Here is a 23,145-nt window from a genome sequence, read left to right on the forward strand (position 1 = left end):
ACTATCTACTGTTATACTCAAACACAAATTCAAAACATTATCATCTTTTCATTCACTTCATTTCGTACTTTACAGCTATGGTTAAAAACTGTGACAAAATTTAATTTACAACTACACTATTAACAATACAAGAACCGCATAAAACAAACGAAGCCGCGGCCACAAAGCTGTCTACCACAAAGGGACAGACGAACAATAATTGGTTTAACTTAACCCTTTTTATAATAACTTTACAGTAAGTCCATACAAATTAAGGCTTAACTCCCTTGGGTCTAACGAACGGTAGCTTACTTATAAATCATAAAAATGGTTTGACGTTTCTAAGAAATTGACTAATAATTATTTGACTGACCGGTTGGCTTGGTTGGTAGTGGCCCTGCCTTCCAAGTCAGAGGTTGTTCGATTCCCACCCGGGACAAATATTTGTGTGTTAAACATAGATGTTTGCTCAGTGTCTGGGTGTTAATGATCAACCTAATAAATCATATACTAAAACCTTTCTCTTAAATCACTCTATATCTATCAAAAAAACCCGCATCAAAATCCGTTGCGTAGTTTTAAAGATTTAAGCATACAAAGGGGCAAAGGGACAGAGAGAGCGACTTTGTTTTATACTATGTAGTGATGTTTATTAGTCCAATTCATACCAACAAGTTTAACTTTCATCCTAAACAACTAACACAGGCTTTAGTTTCCCCAAATTTTAACTGTATTATTTTAAAACTTTTTCAATAAAGATTTTTTATATTTCTATTTTTATTTCTATCCTTTTAAATATTCACGTCACATATCAACAAAAACATGGCGCCACTAATCTCCCCAAAAATCAAAATCCTATCACAAAATTAACACTTAAAGTCATACATTGTAACTATTAACCCTACAAAGGCTTTTAATCCCCATTATCAGTATTACGGACCCGAATCGTCCACATAACGGTAGCTGAAGGGTTGACAGTTTTGACAAAAAAAAACCAGTTGACAGATAAAAAAAAAAAACAAAAAAAATGTACAGATTTACGACCGATTAAGGTATTATTGTCTTCCGGTGGTAGTTTTTAGGGTAAATATTGTAGTGTGGGTGTTACGCCGCAATGAGTGAGCTGGTTTTGATGGATTTGAATTTTGTGATGAGATATAGTTGAATGAAGAAGAATTGAAGATACTTTCATATATTATTAATATTAAATCTGTCCTAAAAACTACATATATACAAACATACTGACTGACCGGTTGGCATGGTTGGTTAGTTCATCCTGCCTTCCAAGCCAGAGGTCGTGGGTTCAATTCCCACCCGGGGCAAATATTTGTGTGAGGAATATAGATGTTTGCTCTGTGTCTGGGTGTTAATTATCTATACATAAGTATTTGTTTCAAATTATATATGTACGTTTATCAGCCATCTGGTTTCCATAACACAAACGAAAGCTTAGTATGGGATCCATACTAATATACTAATATTTTAAATGCGAAAGTAACTCTGTCTGTCTGTCTGTTACTCAATCACGCCTAAACTACTGAACCAATTTGCATGAAATTTGGTATGGAGATCACGAGAAAGGACATAGGCTACCTTTTATTGCGAAATATGTACCACGGGCGAAGCCGGGGCGGACCTCTAGTATTAGTATAAATACAAACATACATGTGAAGATATACATATGGAGACGACACCGCCTACATCACTTATATTTGTTTTAAAGTGAAACGCATCAAATATGCCTTCGTGTGTGTTACGATATTGCACAAATAATACAAATAATACGGAAAAGTTCAAAGGAATAACTTTCATCGGTAAGTACCTAACTAGATAATAATTTTTAAAACTTAGAGCAAAAAATGGCGCACAGATTTTGTTCGTGGTGTCACCTCCATACGTATTATCTCAATGTGTGAAGCTAATAAAATCGCGTTAAACATTGTATCAATTATCAAAAAACGAGACGCGACTGTGATTGGTCAACCGTAACACAAATCAAAATGGCCGACCGGACGCTCCGTAACGAATTTTTGGCGGGCTTTTTATTGTAAGTTACTTGTTTTTTATTGAGGTTAAAAGTACATGTATAGGTGACTTGTATCGACCTTCCGATTAAATGCCTCTCTCTATTTATTTAACTCAATATATCTTAGGTACTATAGTTATACATATAAAGGAAATTTTGTTACAATTTTACAGAAAGACACGGTACGGTTTATTACGCAGCCTTAACACTCAGTAGAGATCTCTTCCAGGCAAGCAAGGCATTTCACACAAACACGGTATAGTATATTAGGCCTTAACACTTAGCAGTAATCTCCTGCAGGCAACCAGGGTAAAAGGTTACCAGATCAAAACTTACAAGTTCCTTTAAATATAAAAATATCGTTTCAGTTTTATAACCAAACTATTTTGAAAAAGCTTGACCTATTTTTATGAATTTTATCCTACTAATATTATAAATGTGAAAATTTCTGTGTTTGTTTGTTACTCCTTCACGCAAAATCTATTGAACCGATTTTCATGAAATGTCACACGCAGAGGGTAACTTGGATTAACACATAATAAGTTTTTATCTCGAAAATCCCACGGAAAAGAACTATGCGGTTTTCTTTTGACTACGCAGCGAAAAGCTACTAAAATAATAATAATAAATATATAAACTAAACCAGATTTAAACCGTGTTTAATTCCATTAAACCGTGATTAATTTCGCACGGTCGTTTCAAAACACAATAGTTATTCATAGTTATATAATAAAGCCTTGACAATGATTCGTGCTATTGACTTTGAAAGTCGATATCGAAATCAGCGCGTTATTGTAGTATCACTTTTTATAATAATATCTATTACTACATAGCATAAAACAAAGTCGCTTTCTCTGTCCCTATGTCCCTGTGTATGCTTAAATCTTTAAAACTACGCAACGGATTTTGACGCAATTTTTTTTTGTAGATAGAGTGTTCTCAAGGAAGTTTATAGTATATAATTTATTAGGTTTTAGACAAAGCGGGCGAAGCCGCGGGCGGAAAGCTAGTATTATATAAAAACTAGCTTTCAGCTTTCCAATTAGAAAAAACCGTACAGTTCCCGTTGCCTTAGGACTTCCGGGATAAAACCTATCCTTCGTTTTAATCCAAGATACTCTCTTCATGTGTGCTAAATTTCATTGTAATCGTTTCAGTAGTATTTGCGTGAAAACAAACATACATACACATACATCCATCCTCACAAACTCGCATTTACAATATTAGTAGGATAGGTATATTATCTTTTAACTTCAATAACAGTTTCATTGCTATCAATTGAAATTTAAATGATGTTTAACGAACCCCTATCTATTCCATTGACGTCCATCACCATTACCTATATATATATTTGAAATAGAATGTGTGGGGTTCGATTCCCCTTGAAAGTTATTAAGCAACTTTCTATTATACACATTAATATAGTATCTATATATATAAAACTCAAAGGTGACTGATATAGTGATCTATCAACGCGCAGCCCAAACCACTGGACGTATCGGGCTGAAATTTGGCATGCAGGTAGATGTTAGGACGTAGGCATCCGCTAAGAAAGGATTTCCCGAAATTCTTGCGGGAACGGGGAAAAATGGAGATACACGTACAAAGTCGTGGGCGGAAGCTAGTTCTAATATATAGAGCTGTAGAGTTTGTTTATACACGATAAACTCAAGAACTGCTTGTCCGATTTGAAAAATTCTTTCAGTGTAAGATAGCCCATTTATCGAGGGAGGCTATAGGCTATATATCATCACGCTAAGATCAACAGGAGCGGAGCAATGCGGGTGAAACCGCTAAGCACAGCTATCTATTCACATAACAATTTGTATATTTTTAACTATTTATATAACGCTAAATAACATAAGGTATGTGAAGTTTTACTATTTATAAGCGAATAAAGTTCAAAATTTTGCAATTTTGTTTAGGAACTAATTATTAGATATAATACTAGCTTACCGACCGCGGCTTCGCCCGCCTTGTATAAAACCTAATAAATTATATACTAAAACCTCCCTCTTGAATCACTCTATCTATAAAAAAAACCGCATCAATATCCGTTGCGTAGTTTTAAAGATTTAAGCATACAAAGGGACATAGGGACAGAGAAAGCGACTTTGTTTTATACTATGTAGTGATGATGTTACATATTATGTATTTTGTAAAATTAAATTGTAAAACTGACATAATTTAAAAGAACAACTATGGAGTTTCTTGCCGGTTCTTCTCCCTAGATACTGCTTTCCGAATCGGTGGTAAATGTTAAAAATATGTAATGACGTTTCAATAGTGCTTCTAGAAGAAGTCTAATTGAATAAATAAATATTTGAGTTTGAAACATAGAATCGACATACTTCGTTTTCTTTTTTATATATTCAAATGCCTTGTACCATTATTAATGTTAATTATTTTCTTGTGTAATATGTTATTGGTATATTTAAATGTAAGTATTTTCTTTATTTCTGCCTTTATAGTCGCCGAGTGAAACCGCGGGATATAGGTACCTAGTATTACAAATTGTAAAACGATTTTATTGTATAAAATCTTACATTTATACAGATAGCATCAAAGTCCCTTAGGACATTCGCTCACCTTATAGTTTATATTTTGACATTTAATACGTCAAAATTTGATCGATGGCCGTCAAGAGACATTTTCGTATCTGTGGTATCTATATAGGTACCTAGTTGTATTGTCAACAAATCAAATGTGACTTGATTTCAAAATATTGATTTGATTTGCTTGGCTATGGATAAATTTTAAAATTGATGGGTATATTGTGTTTATTTTATGTGTTACCTATACGTTATGATGGATAACAATAAAAACTTTTGGACAAAAATCCTACTTCCTACATAGTATAAAACAAAGTCGCTTTCCACAGTCTGTGTTTGTGTTTAAAATTACGCAACCGATTTTGATACGGTTCTTTTATAGGTAGGTAGTGTGATTTAAGAGAAAGGTATATTTATTATTTTTAAGAAAAGGTGGGCGAAGCCGCGTGCGGAAAACTAGCTAGTTAAACTAATATAAATGCGAAATGTTTAGAATGCAGTGTGAATGTATGTTTGTTACTCAAGCGAAAACCATTGAACGAATTTTTATTATAGGTACTTGGCGTTGATGTAGCTTATGTTCATATATCTACTTATATACTAATATTATAAAGCTGAAGAGTTTGTTTGTTTGAACGCGCTAATCTCAAGAAATACTGGTCCGATTTGAAAAATTCTAGTTCGGTGTTAGATAGCCCATTTATCTTGGAAGGCGTAAACAATATAATATCATCACGCTAAGACCAACAGGAGCGGAGCCACGCGGGTGAAACCGCAGGGCGCAGCTAGTAAATAAATAAATGTACCTACGTATTAACATATAAACTGTAGAAATACATGCTTTTACCCACGGATTTCACTCGATATTTAACACAAAAAATGCTGAACAAAATTTAAAATTCAAATACGTTCAGGACATTATAAAAACACGCTCCGGGCAACACAATGACCCTCTGAGGACCTCAAGAGCCCTCAGAGATCTGGTTTTATTGTAACAATGCTTACGTTTTTTCTACACGATTTCGAGCTCTTTTTTTTAAATTCCCATCGTTTACGTGTCAGTCGTTTTGGGTGTGATCGTGGTTGGAAGTTTAAAACAAGCTACGTTCCGGCTCCGCCCGTATTTTTTGAGAGTTTTTTAAATTATCGAAGTAAAACTTCTATGTTGAGAGTAAAATTTAAGAACGCGTCATGTCAATACCATCACGTCATGGAGTAAGGTGACGATTTTGGTATCTATTAATCTTGCCAAAGAAGTTTCACTTCTGACATGTATGCTCTGCACACAATGCTCGTTTTTAGTTATTATTATAATCCGAGCGGAGACAAATTCAAAAACCAGAAATTATTAAAATTGGTTCATCCGTTTCTAATGTATTTACTGGTAACTAACACGTCTTTATTTAAATAGATTAATATGCATTTGTATTTATTAAGCAAATTCAGCTGCAATAGTTTATAACCAAGTTACGTTTCAGTTTTTGCTCAATCACGCAAAAACTACTGTACCGATACGTATGAAATTTGATATGTTGATAGATTATGTCCTTGACTAACATATAGGCAAGTTTTACACAAGTAACCACTTAAGCAAAGCCGTAGTTTTGACCAAGTAATGACAGAGTTATACACCCTATAGAAAAGACTTCAACGATATTGTTTCAATATTAATATATTTTCTAACTAGCGGTCCGCCGCGGCTTCGTCCCTGGTATATATTTACTATTTCTCAACATAATAACCATCCTCGTACTTCAAGAAATATAATAAAAAAAGAATTATCGAAATCGGTCCACCCGTTCACGCGTGACGCCGTGACCAAGGAAAACGGATTTCATTTTGATATCTATACATATATAAGATAGTCTCGTAGTTTTGCATGTACAAACATATAAAAAAGAATCTATTTTTAAACACTAGTCTTTTAATCTCTCACGCGTCATAGAACAATAAACATAAAAACCATAACAATTCAATCCGACGGCGGACGTTTATTACTTTTAGTTTGACTTAATAAGACAACTAGCTTACCGCCCGCGGCTTCGCCCGCTTTCTCTAAAACGAATTGAGATTTAAACTATCCTATCTCTCAAGTTGGATCGAACTGCACATGGTGTGCGAATTTTATTATAATCGGTTAAGTGGTTTAGGAGTCCATTGAGGACAAACATTGTGACACGAGATTTATATATATTAAGACAATAATAAAAACGTTTTTTTGTGAGTTGCTCTATATATAGGCAACTATTAATATTATGTTACTAGCTGTGCTGTGCTGTTTTACCCGCATTGCTCCGCTCCTGTTGGTCTTAGCGTGATGATATATAGCCTATAGTCTTCCTCGATAAATGGGCTATCTAACAGTAATAAATAATTGTTCATATCGGTTCCGTGGTTAGTGGTTACTCAGATTAGCGCGTTAAAGCAAGCAAACAAACTCTTTAGCTTAATAATTTATGTATACCTAGATTACTGATCAGTTTGATATTGTAACCCACACCTACCCGTATACAAAAATCGCCACATCTTCTCAGGGTACATTTTAATCATAATCATTTATTCACCATAAATAAATACAAAATTCTATACATAGAAATAATTAATTAAACATAGAAACACAAGGATATTATAATAGTACCTGATTATTAAAAAGATAATATGACCTGCAGACCTAAACTAAGACAGCTTGTATCGTAGGCCTGCAACCCTTCCTGATTACACAATAAGGTAAGTGCTACTCACTATATAACAGGTATTAAAAATTATCTGATATTACCAATCAAAATTATTTATACATAAAGGATTATATTAAGACTTAATTTACATTTTTATTTATTAATTTATAAACTAAATGAAATCTGCGCCTATAGGTATTAACGCCTTTTTGGACCAAACGAACATACAGCTAGAGCAAGAACATTCTTTCATAATCTTTTAGTGTAAACGAAAACTCGTATTCAGTGTTGTTCAGTATCAGAACATTGCATAGAATCTTTTCGAACGCACTAAGAACAACGAAAGAATGCTCTACGCCTGTTTACACTAAAATAATTTGACATAGTGGGGTTAGAATGAGCATTCGCTCGTTTGATCTCAATGCACCGATATAGGTATCTATTACGTATAAAAAATGTAAAGATGACTGATTGACTGATCTATAAATGCACAAACAAAACTACTGGACCGATCGGGCTGATATTTGGCATGCAAGTAGCTACTATAATGTAGGCATCCAGTAAGAACTGATTATATGATTAATCCTACCGCTTAGGGGATAAAATAGGGGATGAAAGTTTGTACCATGAAAATTTACCACCCGGGGCAAATATTTGTGTGATGAACATAGATGTTTGCTCTGTATCTGGGTGATAATTATCTATATAAGTATTTATTTAAAATTATATATGTATGTTTATCAGCCATCTGGTTTCCAAAACACAAGCGAAAGCTTAGTATGGGATCAGATCGTGCCGTGTGTGAAAAATGACCTGAAATATTTATTTACATACCCCATACACTTGCGACACTAGAACACTATCCTTAACACTTTCCTGACACTTAAGACACTTTACACTAAAATTTATTCCTTGCCAAGGATCCGACGTACACCGAGTCGAAGTCGAACTGGATTGAAACTGCCTTTGCTCATTTTTTGTCCATCCCACTTTGGGCGTGGCCACAGAATATAGTCGTCTCTTTCTAACCTACGGCGTATATCGTGTGCGACAGAGACAGGTATATTCGCAGGATATAATAAGTGTGTGTGCGTGTTATATAACACAGGGAACATAAATCGGAATTGATTGGATTTTTTTATTGACCGGAGCGGTCGTTTTGGGTTGAGGAAAATACGTTGTTTGATATATTTTTATGTATTGTTGTAAGTTTTATTTATTTTTGTTAGTAAAGGTTATATTGTACCTACCTATGTTTGTTTGTGGGGAAAAACGTTGAAAAATACTGCATCCATTTAAGTATTTTCCACCGTCGAAAGGCATTGTTAAGTAAACGAATTTTATTTTATAATATATTATAGGTAGGTACCTATTCTATTGATTAGGTAAAGGACAATTTTATCACAATGAAAAGATGTACAGAATTGACTAAATCCTACTAATATTATAAAGCTGAAAAGTTTGTTTGAACGCGCTTATCTCAGGAACTACTGGTCAGATTTGAAAAAATTCTTTCGGTGTTAGATAGCCCATTTATCGAGGAAGGCTATAGGCTATATATCATCACGCTAAGACCAACAGGAGCGGAGCACAGCAACGTAACAACAACAACAGAACATGAAGACTAGGTCTGGAATTGTTCCTATAACATAAGCTTTTCAATTTTCATGTCCGATGTTATTACGTAAATAAAAAACTCTACATTTTCATCTTGAAATAACTGGTTTAGGTAACTCAAAATTTACACTTAAAAAGAATCGGTGAAATCAATAATTTCATGACCAACCATTTTTAATCACTTATTAAAGTGTGTTTTTAATTTATTCGATTGAAGCTTCTTTAGACGCGTTGAGAATAAAAAAAACTTCAAGGTCGCGTCATGGCAATACCGTCACGTCATCGACTCAGGGATTTTGTTATCTTTAAATCTTGCCAAAGAAGTTTCACTTCTGACACGAGTGCTCGGCACACACGCTCTTTTTAATTTTGTAATAGGTATTTACTTTCTATGCTTTAAAAGTTAAAAAAAATACTTAGTATTTTAGTGTATTTCTTAAAATTTCTTTTACAAGAAACACGCGCGAAAAATGCTCAGTTCATTGCACTCTTCTAATAGTTTATTTATTTATACAAATGTTTTTTAAACTTTCATTTTCTAGCATTTCGGCCAAGTCACTGTAAATCGTCAGTATCATGATGAGTTTGTGATTGTTGCAGTGAAAGTATAAACTTGTAGTGCAACTAGGTGCACTATTTAAATAGTCTGTTTGTGCGTGGGTGCGGAATGGATGAGCTGATTTTGATGCGATTTGTTGTTATGTGTAGGTAAATAGAGTTGTTTAATGTGTTACTCTGGGTGTACGAATGTCTGTGTTTTGTTGTTGTTCGTTTGATGGATACAATTTAAAACTACTTACTAGACTGATTTTAACAATAATTTCATCATCCGGAAGCTGCATCTTAACAAAATCTGTACTAACAATATACAGCTGAATAGTTTGTTTGTTTGTTTCCTCACTGGATAGGAACTACGCACCTACGGGTCCGATTTGAATAAAGATACCAGTGTTAGATAGCCCATTTATCGAGGAAGGCTATAGGCTAATATCATCACGCTACGACCAACAGGAGCGGAACAATGCGGGTGAAATAGCTAGGCTCTTAGTTTTGAAATGGAAAAAGGTTCTATGATCCTGTATATGTTATAATGTTTTCTTTTTATAAGCCCATAAAAAGTACAAGCATAGTTATAAGCTCCATATAAATTGCTGAAATTTTACGCTCAAAGCACCTGATGTAGTCACTTCAAAATTATATTTTACTAGATTTCCGCCCGCGTCTTCGCCCGCGTTTTCAAAGGAAAATCCGCATAGTTCCCGTTCCCGTGGGATAAAAACTATCCTATGTGTTAATCCAAGTTACCCTCTATATGTGTGCTTAATTTCATTGTAATTGGTTCAGTAGAATTTGCGTGAAAGAGTAACAAACACAAACACATCCTCACAAACTTTCGCATTTATAATATTAGTAGGATAGGATGCTTATGTAATATTATATGCAATATTTAATAACAATAAATATATTTAAAACCATCAGGTGGTTACTAAAACACATATCACGCCGCCTTGCGGTTTCGCCGCGCAAACGTCACGATGACGTCACAACATGGCCGCCGCGTCACGGCCAATCAGCGGTTTTGGATATTTATCAGTTTTAATTTGGTGACAGTTGAATTGAAATAACTGTTGTAGAATAAGTAGTTTTATGTGTTTTGAAAGAAGAGTTAAATATGCTCTGCTATTTTGTGTTTCATAGATATTTAATTATTTTACACTTTGGGCTTTCATTTACTTAGGGACATTATTTCTAAACAGAAACATCTGCAAGCTGTAAGGTGAAGCGAAAACAAATATTTGTATCTACAATACCTACCTCATATTATGAAATCTATACTAATATTATAAAGCTGAAGAGTTTGCTTGTTTGTTTGTTTGAACGCGCTAATCTCGGGAATTTTGAAAAATTCTTTCAGTGTTAGATAGCCCATTTATCGAGGAAGGCTATAGGCTATATTAGGTATATCATCACGCTAAGATCAACAGGAGCGGCCCACTGCGGGTAAAACCGCAGAGCACAGCTAGTAAATAATAATGCCTAAAACGTGACAGACAAACAGATTAATTTATATTATTAGCTAAGTAATAATTAATAAAGTATTTTCTAATCTAAAAGAGTTTCTTGCCGGCTCTTCTCCGTAGAAACTGCTTTCCGAATCGGTGGTAAATGGTAAAACTATGTTATGACGATTCAAAAGTGATTCTAGAAGCTAATTGAATAAATAAATGCTTGCTTATAAGGGACAAACCGCACTAATGACAACTACCGAAATCATAAAATCTCACCGCATTCTCTACATCATTTACGTAGGTACAAATATTTTTTGTTCAAATTAAGCTTAAAAGCCTTTCCTTTATGCCTCAGGTAGTTTTATCTTAAGTGTTAATATTCTGTAATTATTGTGGTCAAGCGCGTGAAAGGGCTGCCGGGATTTGGATGGGCAAAAAAAATGGGATTACAATTTTGAAGTTTTGACTTCTTAGGTAGTTGTGGACAAAATGTAGGTAGCTATTGTTTAAGTAATTTATGATGGGATTTTAACTCTTTATAATATGGAATATGAAGCGTGAAATATTGTATGGAATTGTGAATTTATTTTTTGTAGGTAAGCTTGTTAACTGCAAAATGTGTTTTATATTGATATTTAAATTGCAATGTACCTATATTTTCCTGTTAGCAATATTATTTTAAAAATAATTCTACCTATATTATAAAAGGTAGGTACCTAATTCCACTGATAATAATTATTAATTTTCTTGACAACATGAATAAAAACAACATTTCTAATTTTCTATACGTAGGTACCTACCTAAAATCTATATAGCATTCATTATACTTGAATAAAAAGAGTGTTTTTAACCGACTTCAAAAAAAAGGAGGAGGTTATCAATTCGGCCGGTATATTATTATTTTTTTTTTATGTATGTACACCGATTACTCCGAGGTTTCTAAACCGATTTACGTGATTCTTTTTTTGTTCGATGCGGGATGGTGTCGAATTGGTCCCATAAAAATTTTATTCGAATAGGCCCAGTAGTTTTTATTTTATGAGCATTTTTGTCTGTAGGTAGGTATTTGTAAATTTTGCAAGTGCAAGTTTGAAGTCGGTTGTTTTTAACGCAGTTATCACTTGTGATTTAGAATTGTACCTATAGTACCTACCTACCTAAGATTTATAAAACCTAAATAGGTACCACACCCATACTTACCTATAAATGAAAACCCATATTTCGTAAAGCTAAATATAAAATTGTATTAAACCGCTTTGACCATATATAACTTATTATTTAAAAAGCGGCTTCGCCTTTGCCTAGGTATATAAAAAAAAGAAATTAACATTCCAATGCTGTCATTTCACTCCATCAGCCAAACGAAAATCAACCTTACCATTTACCAAATAAGATACACAATACAATATTCGAACATATTCAAATTACTTAAAACAATACAAGTAAAACGCAGGGCAAATAACTCCATATTAACTGTACATAGAGTCGAAAATCAAATATCACGTTAACATACTCAGCGTTCGAATCCCACATTCGAATGATACACGACTTCCATACGAAAACATTCTCTGTAAATATAAGATATAAGGTTCAAATTTCCATGTAGAAAACTTGAACATACAACCTTCTGTATTCAGAACGAATATTATTGATTAGTCAAGAAGCAGCCAATGGGGAGCGGTGTGAAAGCAAGATGGCGGCAAGGGTCTGTTGAAAATTTATACGTAGCGCACTAATTTATTACGCATTGTACTCCGCCGACATTAATCTTTTCCCTTTTATTAATGGTGCCCTGTTTTATTTTAATGAAACCGCGGGAACGGTTCCCGCGCGGCGGCCATCTTGTTTTCAATGTACCTTAGATATTGATTTTTCGAATTTAGGTATCTATATTTTTAATAAAGAATCTTGAATCTTGATGTTTGGTTATTTTGGTAGATGGAAGCTTACTTTGACATAAGCTAAGCATCTGCTTACCCTTACCTTGGATATCTATCCATGATAATAACAGGGAATACCTAAAAATAACTACGTTAAAAACAACCGACTTCAAAAACGGAAAAGTAAAAAATAAAAATAAAATTGATATTATTAATTACTACCTATTATTTATATGTGCTGTTTATAATTTATATTAAATAGGTTTGAAGTCGGTGCCAAGAACTAAGCACTTAGTACCTATTAAGCCCGTGCAAATTAAAAATTGTATTTTTGTCTTCGAACAAAAGAAACAACGAAAAGCAATAACAACAGTTCAGTTGCTATCCTTTTGTTACTTACAAGCTGTGCCCCGCGGTTTCACCCGCATTGCTCCGCTCCTGTTGGTCTTAGCGTGATGATATAATATAGCCTTCCTCGATAAATGGGCTATCTATCTAACGCCGAAAGAATTTTTCAAATCGGAGCGGTAGTTCCTGAGATTAGCGCGTTCAAACAAACAAACTCTTCAGCTTTATAATGTAAATTCAAATTTTGTACACTTATCAAAAAGACGATACAATAATATGAGGACCTATCTTATTATTCTGAACTAGCTGTGCCTCACGGTTTTAACCGCATTAGGTACCTACTCCGCTCCTAATTTTGATTGTTTTGATAGCTATAGTTAGATATACCTAATACCTATGCCCTCCTCGATAAATGGACTATCTAACAGTGAAATAATTTTTCAAATTGGACACGTGGTTCCTGAGATGACCCTGTTCAAGCAAACTAACAAACAAATTCTTCAGCTTTATAATACCTATTACCTTTTTATTTTATTTATTTATTACTAGCTTACCGCCCGCGGCTTCGCCCGCTTTGTCTCAAACCCAATAAATTATACACTAAAACCCACCTATTAAATCACTCTATCTTAAAAAAACTGCATCAAAATCCATTGCGCAGTTTTAAAGATTTAAGCGTACAAATGGACATAGGGACGAAAAAGCGACTTTGTTTTATACTATGTAGTGATGATCTTTCTTCAACTAGCATGATACCTACACCAAGGTTACACACAAACGCAAGCACACGATGAGACCCAGCTTTTCTGTCAGCACACAAATTTTTGACACATCATCACAACACAAAGTGGATCACGAGCGTTGAACTCGGTCAAACGGGTTGACGCATGAAGAAAAATTCCTGTTAATCTTTACTAATCTATACTAATATTATAAATCTGAAGAGTTTGTTTGAACGCGCTAATCTCGGGAACTAATGGTCCGATTTGAAAAATTCTTTCGGTGTTAGATAGCCCATATATCGAGGAAGGCTATAGCGGAGCGGAGCAATGCGGGTAAAACCGCGGGGCACAGCTAGTATCTACATTAAAGAAGCAAATAATATGGTATCGTCAAAAAGACTTCTATAACAAACGGGGAAAAATCCGAAAAATAGGTACTACACATAAACTTTAATTCTATCACTACATACAAACAAAGTCGCTTTCTCTGTCCCTATGTCCCTTTGTATGTTTAAATCTTTAAAACTACGCAACGGATTATGATGCGGTTTTTTTAATAGATAGAGTGATTCAAGAGGAAGGTTTTAGTATATAATTTATTAGGTTTTAGACAAAGCGGACGAAGCTGCGGGCGGTAAGCTAGTAGAGTATATTTCTACCAATTCGCCCGTTTTCGGTGTTAAACCACGATTTAAACCCGTCACAAATGCACCTTAAAAAACTCCATTTAATTCCTTATTCCATGCACTCCATACAACAATAACTACATTGCAGGCATTGATTAATAGTTCCACAACATCTCAATCCCGTGGGGACTATCATCATTAATAAACCTTTTGTTACATCAGAATCGATTCAGCCATTGTGTAGGTACGTATGTATTTACTTATGTACCTACGGCTTGCTTTAGAACGCTATGTAGAGGTTATGATGGGTTTTTTTTCAGATTGTCCGTCTGTCACGATATCCGAAATAGATGTAACGTTTTTGTTATCGTTGAATGTAAATGATAAGATTTTTCGGCGGCTTTTCACGTGGTACATGTACCTACTAATAGACTGAGACCTAAAAATGACTGAATCGTTTCCGATACAATTTGATGATTTAATAACAACAATATCGATTTTACATAATCTACAAGAATAGTTTGCTAACTGATGAATCAATTCCGATGCGGTTTACATCAGAAATAGTCTCAAATATCTCTTATATCTATGCCTTATAATTTTTACAACAATTTTTTATTTACAGCTGAAATATTTTAAAAATCATTCAACAAACATTATTCTCAAATCTCAAGTTAATAACTTATTGAAAACAAATTTAAACTTCCAAAAAGCACTCCAAACTTATAATTTATTCATTATATTTTAAACTAGCTTCCCGCCCGCGGCTTAACCCGCGATTTCAAAGGAAAACCCGCATAGTTCCCGTTCCAGTGGGATTTCCGGGATAAAACCTATCCTATGTGTTAATCCAAGTTTCCCTCTATATGTGTGCTAAATTTCATTGTAATCGGTTCAGTAGTATTTGTATGAAATGAAAATATTATGGTTATTCTTTAAAAACGCGGGCGAAACCGCGGGCGGAAAACTAATCTTTAATATGTAGGTACCAAATTTCATCAAAATCGGTTCACTTGTTTACGCGTGAAGGAGAGACATACACACAGACAGATTTACTTTCGAATTTATATTTTATAACATTAGTATGGATTAACTAAAGGGCGGGTATATACGATTTATCTCAAAAACTTCAAAAGAGGCACGTACCTACATTATTCTTATAAAAGGGCACAATTTTATCATGACATTGCAATTTCATTTAGGCGGTAGGTATGTACAGATAAACCAACTTATAATCGAAAAAAAATATTCATATTACTCGACAATTTAAGCAATTAGGTATATAAAACTAGATTTCCGACCGCGGCTTCGCCTGCGCTTTCAAAGGAAAACAAGCATAGTTCCCGTTCCCGTGTGATTTCCGGGATAAAACCTTTTGTGTTAATCCAAGTTGCCCTCTATATGCGTGCTAAATTTCACTGTGTTCGGTTCAGTAGAATAGTATTTGCGTGCAAGAGTAACAAACACGCACACATCCTCACAAACTTTCACATTAATAATATTAGTAAGACTAGGTATACCCCGCAAAAACCAATAAATAATTTAATTACCCTCTTTTTTAACATTTAAAAAACATCCTCATATCCGCACGTCCGCCTTCATCGAGAGTTCGACGTCAAATGGGCGTTCCGCGTTCGATTCGAAATTCAAAAATTGAAATTCCAAATTCAAAAAAGAACGTTCTGAAATTACATCGTCATCGTACGGTCGATATGATTAATAATATATACTTTGTAGTTTTTTGTATCGGCTATAGAATATTTAATATTTATGAATTTTGTAAAAATATGACATTTTGAAAAATGCTTCGCTTGGTAACAGCTTGATAGACAGATGCTGAGCCAAATTTGATTCGAATTTGCAAATTTAAAAACCTTTGTAGTATTTCATATTTTAATTTCTAAGTTAGAAAAATATATTAAATAAACTTACCTATAACATATATGCGAAAGTTTGCATGTATTTTCACGCGTGAAAACGATCTAACGGATTTTGATGATGCTTCGCAGTGATGTAAGCGCAAAACTTGAGAACGGCTGAACCGATTTCGTTAATTCCCTTTTTATAATATTCCTTGAAGTACAAGGATGGTTCTTATGGAGAGAATAAGTAGAGGACAGGTTCAAGGTTGCGTCATGGCAATAGGTACCGTTACATCAAGGAGTACCTAAAGCTACGATTTTGGTATCTTTCAATCTTGCCAAAGAAGTTTCACTTCTGACACGTGTCCTTGGCACACACGCACTTTTGTTGTAGATAGAGTGATTCAAGAGGAAAGTTTTAGCATATAATTTATTAAGTTTTAGACAAAGCGGGCGAAGCCACGCGGAAAGCTTGTATTATATAATATTTCGTTCTTAATCAAATCTGCCCTTATCCAAGGGGCAGATACCCCAAATTCGATCCAATACATGCTGAATCATCGATATCAACTTAGCATCGTGCTGCGCCAAACCCTCTTTGAATTATTAAAATATATAAAAAAACAAACGGACAGACAGACAGATCGTTAGTTTGTGCGTTTTTATTTTAATGTCTATTGAGTAGATATAAAAAATTAACTCTGTTCCGCCGAATTGTGTGATTGTATTGGTTACTAGCTGTGTCCCGCGGTTTCACCCGCGTGGCTCCGCTCCTTTAGCGTGATGATATACATAGTCTATAGCCTTCCTCAATAAATGGGCTATCTAACACATAAATAATTTTTCAAATCGGACCCGTGGTAACTGAGATTAGCGCGAGCAAACGAACAAACTCTTGAGGTTTATAATATTAGTACAATTTTTCTTCGTTCTTATTTTGTTAGATATAGAGCTCACAGGTGGTAAATTTTAAAAATATGTAATGACGATTCAAAAGTGCTTCTAGAAGAAGTCTAATTGAATGAATAAATGTTTGAGTTCGAGTTTGAATAATTTAGTTTTCTACTGATGATAGAATTTTCAAAATCAGTTCAGCAGTTTATGAGTTTATCCATTACAAACATAATACGCAAAATTATCGTCTTTTTAAGATTCTTTATAATCTACAACTTATAACAAAAAAACTACAAAAATTGATAATCTATCTATCTAAATCCCAAAAACTATTAAAACAACATCACAATAATATCAAAATATTGTATGACAATAATATCACAATAATATAAAATTTTGCCCATCCAAAAACCGACCGCGCACAACTACACTTACCCTCCATTATCAACCCTCCCGCATTGGCTGTATACATATAAATTAAATATATCACATTCACCCTTGTTATATAAGGGTGTTTTATTTACTTAGGGGATGATAATACTACCTACTTAGATACTTCGTCTATGAAAATAACTCAATAACCGACTTTAAAAAACGTGTAGTACAATACTTTTGTGTAAAAACGTGTCTATGATTATTAATAAAAAGAAGCTTTATGTTTGTGTTTTAGGCCGAAATGATGAATCGGTTTGGATAAAATTTAGTACCTAATGAAGATAGCTTATAAGTTATAACCTGTATAAATAAGTAGGTGTCATCCTAAACTGCTATCACGCGAATGAAGTCACGGCAAAAGCATATTCTGTATAATTCGAGCTAAAAATGTAATTACTAATTTTAAGTTTTTATTTATTTATATAAAATTGATGGTAAAGTACTTTTTATCAAGGAAAGTTTAATTGAGACGTGTTTTCATGAAAGAGCCTAATGTTTCAATTTTTACAGAAAAATTAAAAGCGCGCATATTTGCCGCTAAAACCTTATCAATAAACATTAAAATTATATTCATTAATTCAGCAATTATACAGAAAATAAATCTACTACTATCTAAGTATACAATATACATATTATAAACTAGCTTCCGCCCGCGACTCCGTCCGCGCGGATGTCGGTCTTCGCGTGGATGGTTATTTCTCCATTTTGAGTAGGTACCTCTGTCAATAACATCTTATAAATATCTATTGGACCCAATTCCCAAATACGGCTAGGCCTATAATAATACGCAACGTGTGTTCGCGGTTCTACGGAACAACGTCTATGGATAAAACTGAAAAATTAAGATTAATTTTTTTCTACGTATTTTTCCAGGATAAAAAGTATCCTATTTTACGCCCAAGATAATAAGGTATAATTATACCAAGTTTCATCGAAATCGAACCGCTAGTTTTCACGTGATGCCTTCACATACAGACAGACAGACAGACAGACAGACAAAAATTTTTTTAATCACATATTTGGGTTTGGTATCGATCCAGTAACACCCCCTGCTATTTATTTTTTCAATATTTTCAATGTATCTACAGAATTGACCCTTCTACAGATTTATTATATGTATAGATTATAAAAAAGCACTGACCTGTCTCTGTATCGACGGTGTAAGACAATCCAGCCCATAGGTCGTCCTGAAAAAAGTATCTCTATAAAAATATGTTTATAAATAATTTTATTGATAAACATATTTTATGATGAAATAGACAATGATTACATTAGCCTATACATAATTAAAAATCAATATCTCTTATCTTCGAGCAAAATTGAAATGACTGAAAATGGTTAAAATTCTGCCTTATTACAAATTCATTTATTTAAGTAATTAATACTATTGAACAGATTTAAAACTAGATTTATTCTTATTATATTCCTACCTGAAAAAATAGATAGTAAAACAAAAAATAGTAAAAAATTCAATTTATAAATTTCAATTTTCTTTAATGTTATATATTTCGTATATAAGCTACTATTTAAGCCTATTTTTGACTATTTTCTTTAGTGTTTAAAAAAATGAAACAAAAAATAAAATCCTTACCTTATCAGCATCAAGCAGAGAAGCCTTGACCTTCTCAATTTTCTCATTATCCTCAATTATATTCTTTTCCAGTACTTTAGGATCTTTGTCCAACTCCTTCGCGAGTTCCACTTTCGTCGCTTGAGGTCCCTCCTGTATAATGTGTATAAAACGTTTTAATTTGTTGTATAACATTGTATAATTCGATCGAAAAAATCGTATTAGGTGTTAACGTTTTTATTTATTGTATAATTTTGTACAATATGGCAAAAACGTAAAATTTAATATGAAATAGGTCAGGTGATAAAGTACTGTAAAATGGAATATTTAGCAACTATGTAAATTACACAAATTACAACTGATTTTAATTCTTGTATAACTTTGTATAAATCGATACATATACAATAGTCTTATTTAGAATATGTATTGTTTTTAAGGTTTCCGTATAAATTACAATACCTATGTGGTAGCTTTGTACATAAATAGGTTTATAACTGTTTATATTTCTTGTATAACTTAGTTAAAATCGAAAAATCAACAAGCGATATTAAACTAAAGAAATACAACTGAATTTATCTGCTGTATAACTTGGTAAATTCGATTAGGTACTTAAATAAATTCTCAACTTAAACAATATTGTCCAAACAGCAAACTTGATTGTTATGAAAATTAACGGATTATATAGTTAATATAACTTATATGTTTCTAATCCGAAAAAGTATAATATAGGTACTTAGTATACAATACATAAATTAAACAATATAAATAATATACTAATTTCTATACAAATATATACTTACGATGTGCAAAGGATCCTCGAGCGAGAAACCCATGTCGACATCTTGCTTCCACAACACCTCGATTAGATCCATGTCCTGAAACAAAATAAATTATTAATATACAATTATAATAAAAATAATGAAAATTTTGTTTGTATGATGGAACGATCGAAACTGCTTGACAAATTTTGAAGAAACTTTCTTCAGTAGATAGGCATTTTCTGAGTGGCATGGGCTATATTTTATTTATTTATATTGGAGTAAAATTGAAAGCTTTCGCAGATTACTGTTTCAATAATTTTCCCTCTGAAATTTTATACATAGATAATATGTCGTTTGAAATTAAAAATACATCAATAGTTTGATTCTGATCGTATAAACGTATAGAATCATATTATAATGGCATTCATAAAACATAAAACACGTAATACAAGAAAACATTTTACCTAAACACCCCTATGGGCACAGAATTATTCGATATCACTACATACCTAGTATAATCGCTTTCTCTGTCCCCTATGTCCCTATTTCCCTATGTCCCTTTGTATGCTTAAATCTTTAAAACTACGCAACGGATTTTGATGCGGTTTTTTTAAAAGATAGAGTGATTCAAGAGGAAGGTTTTAGTATATAATTTATTAGGTTTTAGACAAAGCGGGCGAAGCCGTGGGCGGTAAGCTAGTTTATAATAAATTGCAAAATCCTCCTCAACCTAATTACTATTTGACTAATTTTATTTATATACTTCAATATAAAAAGATACACGTGGAAACTATAAATACAATTTTATCTAAATTCGAGTATGATGCACAGTTTACTATTAAAAGACTTTACCGACATCTAGTTGTTTTAATACAAAACATTGTTAACAACAGCGCTATATACGTAGTATATTATTATTAGTCTGTGGCGCTATCAAAACATATTATAGAAATGAAATTATCTCTACCAATAGATGGCGCTTTAACATTTGAGAAAAGCGCCATCTACACGAAACAGACTAAACCAATTTATATTTTTACTATTTGCCACTAGATGGCGGTGAAAACAAAACTGTACTGTATGCATCTTAGTTATTATTTCAACGCGAGTCGTGATCACGCAATATTGCATCTCCGTGTATTGCATAATCAAAACTAACAATCGACACGATATGAAGATTAGAATAATAACTTTATCATTGTTAACTACAATTATTTAACATGACTCGCACAACTAACGCGGAAATAGCCAATAGCTGTGCCAATAGGGATAAGATAATATATAGTGCGTCTAGTGGCCGCTAGATGGCGCTGAAACAAAAACGCCAAATATTCTAGAACATCCCATCCCACGGCGTGACGTATTATTGACAAGGTCAGTGTCGGTCAAGGCGGGTTGTTTGCATCTCGCGAAATTTAGAAAACACGTGTCTTCTTGTAATGCTTACAATGTCACATAAATCTGCTAATAATTTATCAATAGCTATGATAATAGGTACGCATTCACTTCACCTGTATGTTTGTATGTCTGACTCATCTAGACATCATCAACAGATTTAATTCAATCTCTGTACCTATACAATGCCTATATACATTTAGCAAGAAACAATAATTTCATAAGTTTATCTTATTGCATTTTGTTTTACAGTTTTAGATGGAGGATTGTGTTTTTCGAGTGTATGTTTGGCATGTCTTAGAGCCTAAACGGCTTATCGTACCTATGTTTATTTTTTATGTATTGTCAAAAAGTAAATTTTTAATCGGGGTTATTGTTTTAAAATAATATTTCTTCGGCTTGTCGTATGTTTATGTATTCCCAAAAAGTAATAATTAATACCTAGGTAGTCAAATTTGCAATCGGTTATATTGTTTTAAAATAACATTAGGTAATAGGTTCATCGCGATACATGCCGTGGAGTGCGGCTCTCAGCCCTCAGGATTCAGGATAGCGTGAGAGAGAATCGACCAGTACGATATATTTATATATCTATTGATAGATTATCTATTACAATACAAATCAATACATTAATTACACACACGCGGCACGTTTTACGTTGTAAGACTGATTGATATGACGTTGTGTGCGTTTTAACATTATTATAACCTATATACCTATACAAAATATGATGATATTCAAAATTTCAAGAGTTGGTAGGTAGGTAGGTATTGAGTATAGATTCTGAGGCCTGTGGATTTCCATAACAAATAGATTTATGAGTCCATATGGGCTGTAGTTTTACGAAATTTTAAAAATTAAAATCTCTCAACTGTTACTACCTGTACCTACCTACCTAGTTACATTGTTGTCTGACATAAAATAAATAAATAAATATGAACTTTACGAAAACGGAACCTACTTCAAGTTACAGCTGTTGCTTAAGAAATTACAATTTATATAAAAAAAAATATTTTTCATAAATTAAAATATTTTTTTCCCGCCAAGACCAATCAAGTATTGAATGATCAAAATCTTATTTCCAAACCTTCAAATATACATTTAAGACCGATTTTTCAATCCTTGGTTAAAATTTATCCGTCCAATAAAGTATTAATACACGAACATTTTAAAATGTCACCTGTAAACTGTCAAATACGGACAATTAGAATACATTTTTGAAATGGTAGTTTAATACGTTATTCGATGAATAAGTTTTAACCAACGATTGAAAAAACAGCCCTAAATAGATTAATTACCCAATATTTCACCACATATACATAATATTTACTACCAACAATAAAACAAATGCGTTTCCAATACAAGAAACACGTGCAACTTTCACTAACACATACATTGTTTACGCACGTGTATAACTGCGTCATTATATTCTATTTGTGATTAGTATCTATTATCTATCTTAATAAATAATCAAACTATGGATAATGGATGTATGGATGGTTTTGTTCGTTAATCAATCGCATCAGAACTGCTGAACTAATTTTGATTAAATTTTGCATAAAATTGGAGAAAAATAGTACGCTATTTATACCTATAATAGTATAGAAAAATACCTATATATGTATACTAGCTTTTTGCCCGCGTCTTCGCCCGTGTTTTCAAAGGAAAACTCGCATAACTAGTTCCCGTTCCCGTGGGATTTCCGGGATAAAACCTATCCTATGTGTTAATCCAAGATTGAAGATACCCTCTATGTGTGCTAAATTTCATTATAATCGGTTCAGTAGTTTATGC

At 33.2% G+C, this 23,145-nt stretch overlaps 1 protein-coding gene across 8 annotated transcripts in view; it reads right to left on the reverse strand.

Annotated features, from left to right (window-relative positions):
• LOC123704692 (segmentation protein cap'n'collar-like) overlaps positions 1–23,145 on the reverse strand; it is a 110,078-nt gene that overhangs the window by 45,648 nt on the left and 41,285 nt on the right. For all 8 annotated transcript variants that reach the window (XM_045653123.1, XM_045653122.1, XM_045653118.1 and 5 more), the window contains 3 exons: positions 19,996–20,070; positions 19,217–19,348; positions 18,767–18,812 (listed from right to left, as the gene is read on the reverse strand). In XM_045653123.1, the coding sequence (XP_045509079.1) occupies positions 18,767–18,812; positions 19,217–19,348; positions 19,996–20,070 (253 nt within the window). The remainder of the gene's footprint in view (positions 1–18,766; positions 18,813–19,216; positions 19,349–19,995; positions 20,071–23,145) is intronic.

Source organism: Colias croceus, chromosome 30 (assembly GCF_905220415.1).
Source record: "Colias croceus chromosome 30, ilColCroc2.1".
Lineage (NCBI taxonomy): Eukaryota > Metazoa > Arthropoda > Insecta > Lepidoptera > Pieridae > Colias > Colias croceus.